The sequence below is a fragment of the Liolophura sinensis genome, chromosome 3 (genome assembly GCF_032854445.1).
Source record: "Liolophura sinensis isolate JHLJ2023 chromosome 3, CUHK_Ljap_v2, whole genome shotgun sequence".
In the NCBI taxonomy this organism is placed as follows: domain Eukaryota; kingdom Metazoa; phylum Mollusca; class Polyplacophora; order Chitonida; family Chitonidae; genus Liolophura; species Liolophura sinensis.
Window position 1 is genome coordinate 26,526,625 of NC_088297.1, and position 6,715 is coordinate 26,533,339.

Sequence of the window (6,715 nt, forward strand, 5' to 3'; positions counted from 1 at the left end):
AATGTTTCTGAGTACAGCATAAAACTGCGCTCAAATAAAAACTGATTATTATTTATATCCTATATTTTAATATGCAGTTTCTTTTTAAAAAGGTTATACGTTTACTCTCATTGTTCTGACGTCTCTTTCTATTGACCTCTTCGCCAAGCCGTTGACCGTACATCAGCCGTATTTAGAGTATCTCCCAGCATCTTCATAAACGATAACCCATCCTCAGTATGTACGCCAATGTGTATAAGATGACAAAATCTTTTGGCAGCTGCCTTCCCATTAGGCCAGTCGGCCTGTTATCTCAAAATGCATCATCCGGTCCGCATCCCACAAATCATTCACCTGGTATTTACTTGTCGGTAACATAATGTTTGTAAAGATGAATAGATCAGATAATGTCACTGTTTGCATTAGAATTTTATTCCAAGTGGCAACGCCCTTCCTCCAGGTAAAATCTATAACACAATCAATCAGGGTTGTGCTTAGAATAAAGATCCCGGGAAGCAGCTGTTCGATGGAATAAGCGCAGTATTAGAGAAAACATACATGTACGTGCACAGAGTATAATTTACAAATAATAATCTATACAAATTTAAGAGATTAAAAAATACCCCCTTCAACGACTCTGAAATTGTGTGCTTTGTTGGCGGTCAGGTCTGTCTGGTATTCAGATCTGTTTGTTTTTGTTGGAGATCAGGTCTGTCGGTATTCAGGTCTGTTTGTTTGTTTTATTGGCGGTCAGGTCTGTCTTGCATTCAGATCTGTTTGTTTTCTTAGCGGTCAGATCTGACTGGTATTCAGATCTGTTTGTTTCGTCGGCGGTCAGGTCTGACTGGTATTCAGATCTGTTTGTTTTGTTGGCGGTCAGGTCTGACTGGTATTCAGATCTGTTTGTTTTGTTGGTGATCCGGTCTGTCGGGTATTCAGGTCTGTTTGTTTGTTTTGTTGGCAATCAGGTCTGTCGGGTATTCAGGTCTGTTTGTTTGTTTTGTCGGCAGTCAGGTCTGTCTGGTATTCAGATCTGTTTGTTTTGTTGGCGGTCAGGTCTGTCTTGCATTCAGATCTATTTGTTTTGTCGGCGATCAGGTCTGTCTGGTATTCAGATTTGTTTGTTTTGTTGGCGGTCAGGTCTGCCGGGTATTCAGGTCTGATTGTTTGTTTTGTCGGCGGTCAAGCCTGTCTGGTATTCAGATCTGTTTGTTTTGTTGGCGGTCAGGTCTGTCGGGTATTCAGGTCTGTTTGTTTGTTTTGTCGGCGGTCAGGCCTGTCTGGTATTCAGATCTGTTTGTTTTGTCGGCGGTCAGGTCTGTCTTGCATTCAGATCTATTTGTTTTGTTGGCGGTCAGGTCTGTCTGGTATTCAGATCTGTTTGTTTTGTTGGCGGTCAGGTCTGACTGGTATTCAGATCTGTTTGTATATTTTGTCGGCGGTCAGGTCTGACTGGTATTCAGACCTGTTTGTTTTGTCGGCGGTCAGGTCTGACTGGTATTCAGACCTGTTTGTTTTGTCGGCGGTCAGGTCTGTCTGGTATTCAGATCTGTTTGTTTTGTTGGCGGTCAGGTCTGTCTGGTATTCAGATCTGTTTGTTTTGTTGGCGGTCAGGTCTGTCGGGTATTCAGGTCTGTTTGTTTGTTTGTCGGCGGTCAGGCCTGTCTGGTATTCAGATCTGTTTGTTTTGTCGGCGGTCAGGTCTGTCTGGTATTCAGATCTGTTTGTATATTTTGTCGGCGGTCAGGTCTGACTGGTATTCAGACCTGTTTGTTTTGTCGACGGTCAGGTCTGACTGGTATTCAGACCTGTTTGTTTTGTTGGCGGTCAGGTCTGTCTGGTATTCAGATCTGTTTGTTTTTTTGGCGGTCAGGTCTGTCGGGTTTTCGGGTCTGTTTGTTTGTTTTGTCGGCGGTCAGGCCTGTCTGGTATTCAGATCTGTTTGTTTTTGTCGGCGGTCAGGTCTGACTGGTATTCAGATCTGTTTGTTTTGTTGGCGGTCAGGTCTGTTGGGTATTCAGGTCTGTTTGTTTGTTTTTGTTGGCGGTCAGGTCTGTCTGGTATTCAGATCTGTTTGTTTTGTTGGCGGTCAGGTCTGTCGGGTACTCAGGTCTTTTTGTTTGTTTTGTTGGCGGTCAGGTCTGTCTTGCATTCAGATCTATTTGTTTTGTTGGTGATCAGGTCTGCCGGGTATTCAGGTCTGTTTGTTTGTTTTGTTGGCGGTCAGGTCTGTCTTGTATGCAAATCTGTTTGTTTTGTTGGCGGTCAGGTCTGTGTGGTATTCAGATCTGTTTGTTTTCTTTTTTGTTGTTTTTTTAGGGTGCGGGGGGGGGGGGGGGGGGTCGTAGCCCCGTCTGTCTGGTATTCAATTCCGTTTCATTGTTTGTTTTGTTGGCGGTCAGGTCTGACTGGTATTCAGACCTGTTTGTTTTGTTGTCACTCAGATCTGTCTGGTATTCACATATGTTTGTTTTTTAAGGGGGCGAGGGGTGTGTTCGCAGCCCCGTCTGCCTGGTATTCAGATTTGTTTGTATGTTTTGCTGGCACTCAGGTCTGTCTGGTATTCAGATATGTTTGTTTTGTCGGCGGTCAATTCAGCTCTTATCGATTCAAATCGGTATTTACATATATCCTTCACCCAATAAAGAGTTATTCAATAAGCGATTCGCTAGACACCCGCTAAATATCAGAGCGTTTGCAGTTATTCTACTGACAGCCCTCAATTCGGATTATCGGATTAACTCCCCCAAAACCCACATTTCCCTGTGTGTATGTCATCAGGATTAGGCCGGAGCTTTCATCGTTTCTTGTTCAGAACTGAGAACCCAGTATTACTTGTAAAGTAAACACTAAGCCTTACAGAGCCATACAGATCATGCAAGGTAATTAGGGCATTTCAGAATGGCTGGGTTTGGTAGATCCCGGTCGAAAGGCTTCACTGCTACCACAGAAACTTTTGTACTTGGATACATAATCCCAATCCCTGAGTTAAACCGTTTAACTCTAGGTGGCTCGTATCAAGTGTTCATGCCATGTGTTAAGCACTGATTTAGCATTAATAGGCCAGCCATAGGAAAAGAGAATACATTGACTACAGGCCTATACGACACAAGTATCCTGGCAACTATGAGAAAAGGTTCTAAACACTTTCAGAGGTATATCGCTAAACAAGCGGGTAATGGGGGCAGACGCAGTGTCGATGCAAAAGTGACCCAGGGCTAGGACAATCTGATATTGCCGAACCTTACAAACTGAGGAAACCTTGTCCTCGCAGCTTTGACGGAGAAAAAGTTTGGATCCTTATCCAACAACAAGTTGCTTTTCTACTGAAAGTCTGGACAATAGAAGAAGGTACCATAGGTGACGTAAGGCTTTCGGTAGTTTGACCATCTATAAACAGAGAGAGGTTGTTCCAAGTTCCAGAATTCTGTAACTATGGTAAGTAGAAGCAGCCAGTCGCCAGGCCAATGGTCCGGAGAGTTGTTGTTATCCTGAACGACGCCGAATACTGAAGACATTAGATTATATACAAGTGAAATACTCCTGGGCCATGACGAGTTTTATCCCAACTCTGGCCACGTCATGCACGCGAAATATTATTGAATCCGGCGTAAGACGCCAATTAAATCTATAAATAAAAGAGAAAATATAAATAAAGTCAAAGGAATTTATTCCATGTTTAATGGGATTTTTTATCACCAAGTCTTTAAATTTGAAATCAATGGCTACTGGACGATAGCACTAGGACTCTACAAACTGTGTAACCACAACTCAGTATACAAATATAGGTTGTGTTAGTATTTAATTACGTTCCCTAACCGTCAACCGCGCGAAAGCTTCACCGTAACGGCTTTCAGTATAGATAATGGTTGATGAACAGGCCCAATTGTTTTCCTTGCAGACTTCCATGAATGAACTGACGGAATCAGACGCCCGAGGTAAATCCACACGCAAATTAAAGATGTAGAAGTGCTCAACTTTTATTTTCTTGAACAGGGTCAATCAGTATCCTATTTGGAAAATATTCGCGTTAATTGTGTCAGCAATGCGATATTGTTATAAACGTAATCTTAAGTTACCAATGGTAATGAGTGTATTAATGTCTTATTTTAGGCAGATTTTACTTTCAGCTTATATCGAGGTGCGTCGTCGCATTACACTGTGTTAACTACTCTGTTGATTTGAACATAACATTTTATTTTATGAATGATACTAAAAAAATGGAAAAATATTACGTTATGTACAACAGTGTACTCCATTTAGAGCTTGAGCTCCCACAAACCTCGAGACCACAGCTTTAAGGCGGAAATGCTGAATCCAACTCCTATGTCTCCATTCATACGTCTTGTACAACCAACAATAACGAGGACAGTCCACCAAGGAGAATCACTCCAACTTAATACTACAATCCTGTACTTTGTTTTATCAAGTCTGTTATTTAGGTTAAGCTTTGAATGAATTTGGAGTTAAACTGAAATTGACTGTAATATAATGAAAATGATCCACATTTTACAATAAATCCACATCTTTTAACTATCCTATTTAGTGTACACCAGTGTATAAAACTAACCAACATTACATGCACACTGATTTGTATAAAAAAACATCATTACCTACGCACTGGTTTATACAGCCAACCAACATTACATGCGCACAGATTTATATAACCAACCATCGTTACATGCGCACTGATTTATATAACCAACGAACATTACATGTTCACTGACTTATATAACCAATCATCATTAAACGCGCATTGATTTATAGAACCAAAGAACATTACATGCGCTTTGAATTATATGACAACCAACCTTACGTCCACTGATTTATGTAACCACAGATCAATACTTGTGCACTGAAAAGCAAACTAGTTACACTAAAGAAGCATTCATTCTAGCACTAAATCGACACACCTTGGCTGAGGTTATTCCGAAAGATGGTCGATGCTTACGGTTTGTGGTCGCGTGTTCGAATCCAGACTCGCGATGGTTGGACTGCGGTCAAGAGATTTACCAGATGCCCGTCCGTTTCTACCTCCACACCCCAACTATCCTCAAAATAAGTGAAACGTTCTTCTGTATGACGTAAAACACAAATTGCATGCGTAAATAAGAAAATAAATCAGTATGCTTCCAACTAACATACCAGCTTCGTTGTGCTACAAGCTCCAAATTCACCCAAAATACACACTGATGCATTTGTGCGACAATAATCTAAACACATCCATGCATTTATTACAATATATAAATAAGTGCAGTCACTCTCCAATATACCTAGCTAAAGGGCGGTATAACAAACAATGAAATTAGCGGAACAACACCTTGAAATTCCAGTGTCTTATAGTGCTGCATATCTGAATTCCTTCATCAGTGGAATGAAAGTCTCCGCAGACATCAGTGCCATCACGAGACCCGCGCGTTCGCAAATAGTGACTAACAATAAAAGCACAGAGTTGATCCAGGGCGACGCGCATGACAGAAAAAATGTCCAATTGTTTCAATGTTTCAGAGATGTTGGAAGCGTTTAAGTTGTTTGACAGGGACGGTGATAGCCGGATTAGTAAGACGGAGTTAGGATCTGTCCTGAGAGCCCTGGGGCAGAACCCCACGGAGGCCAGCGTGAGGGAGATCCTCAAAGAGACAGACGCCAACAGTAAGTATCCTCACAGAGGAGACTGAAAACCCATCAGCTTGCTGACACCTCAGGTCAGAAATCAGGACGGAAAACGAATCCATTTCCTATCCCTCTCACAGAAATAATGATAAAAAGGAAGCCGATTTTCTATCCCTCATCCAGAAATCTGAGGTAAAAACCAAACAGAGCTCTTACTCCTCAGATCAAGGAATCTTCTACCCGGAAACGTATTCTGCGTCTTGTCAGGGCATCTGCTGTGCGAAGAAATCAAGAGAAAGAGACGTCAAGACAAAGAGTTATAGACAAGCCTAACGATACTGAGATTAAGACAACTCTACAGACAGTGAGTTATGCACAAGACAAATGATAGCAATACTGAAATATGGACAATTCTACAAACAATGAGATATTATAAGCCCAAATATATCGAAATATGTACAATGGTGGGGAAAGACCAGTTCTAAACTCATTTTCCTCACTTTTCAGAAAACGGCTTTTTAGAGTTTGATGAATACAAGAATCTCGTGAAATCTCACGTAATCTCACAGGAAGAGATCCAGAAGAAGCTGTTGAATGCGTTCAAGGTTTTTGATAAAGACAATAACGGCGCTTTAAGTGTGCGTGAACTGACGAGAATTCTCACGATGACAGGCGAGAAAATGACACGAGAGGAAGTCAGAGAAGTCTTTCGAGATCTGGACGTGAATTGCGATGGCAAACTTGTCTATTCCGGTAAGTTTAAATATAATTTAGCAGAGTATCATTTAGTTTTTATATGATGTATTTCTTTATTTTTACCGGAGCTAGAATTCCTATTTCAGACTTTTAGATATTTCAGTCATACTTAATTGTTTTATTATTATGATGTTAATAGTTTAGATATCGTCATAAAAATCTATTTATTTATCAGTTTGTTTCATAATACTGCATGTAACGTCCGAACCGAGCCTTAAATGGAGGGTAAAATATATTGTCACTTATGCAGAAATGCAGGTATTGTTTCGGGTAATATGGAGTTCTGGAAATGCCACAAATGTAGCCTTAAGCTTTAGAACATCTTTGCACTGATGTAATTTCATTCTTTATCCAGAGGTTACAGCCC

The 6,715-nt window shown here is 41.0% G+C and overlaps 1 protein-coding gene across 1 annotated transcript; it reads left to right on the top strand.

Moving 5' to 3' along the window:
• Positions 1-3,844: 3,844 nt before the first annotated feature.
• On the top strand, positions 3,845-6,436 carry LOC135463518 (neo-calmodulin-like). Its single transcript, XM_064740777.1, has 3 exons — positions 3,845-3,917; positions 5,488-5,631; positions 6,100-6,436. The coding sequence occupies exons 1-3, from the start codon at positions 3,845-3,847 to the stop codon at positions 6,390-6,392; spliced, it is 510 nt and encodes a 169-aa protein (XP_064596847.1). The 3' UTR covers positions 6,393-6,436.
• The last annotated feature ends 279 nt before the right edge of the window (positions 6,437-6,715 follow it).

Coding starts and splice junctions, on each gene's coding strand:
- LOC135463518 (XM_064740777.1), top strand. CDS start 3,845: ATGGTTGATGAACAGGCCCAATTGTTTTCCTTGCAGACTTCCATGAAT. Junction 3,918..5,487: donor GACGGAATCAGACGCCCGAG/GTAAATCCACAC, acceptor TCAATGTTTCAG/AGATGTTGGAAGCGTTTAAG. Junction 5,632..6,099: donor CAAAGAGACAGACGCCAACA/GTAAGTATCCTC, acceptor CTCACTTTTCAG/AAAACGGCTTTTTAGAGTTT.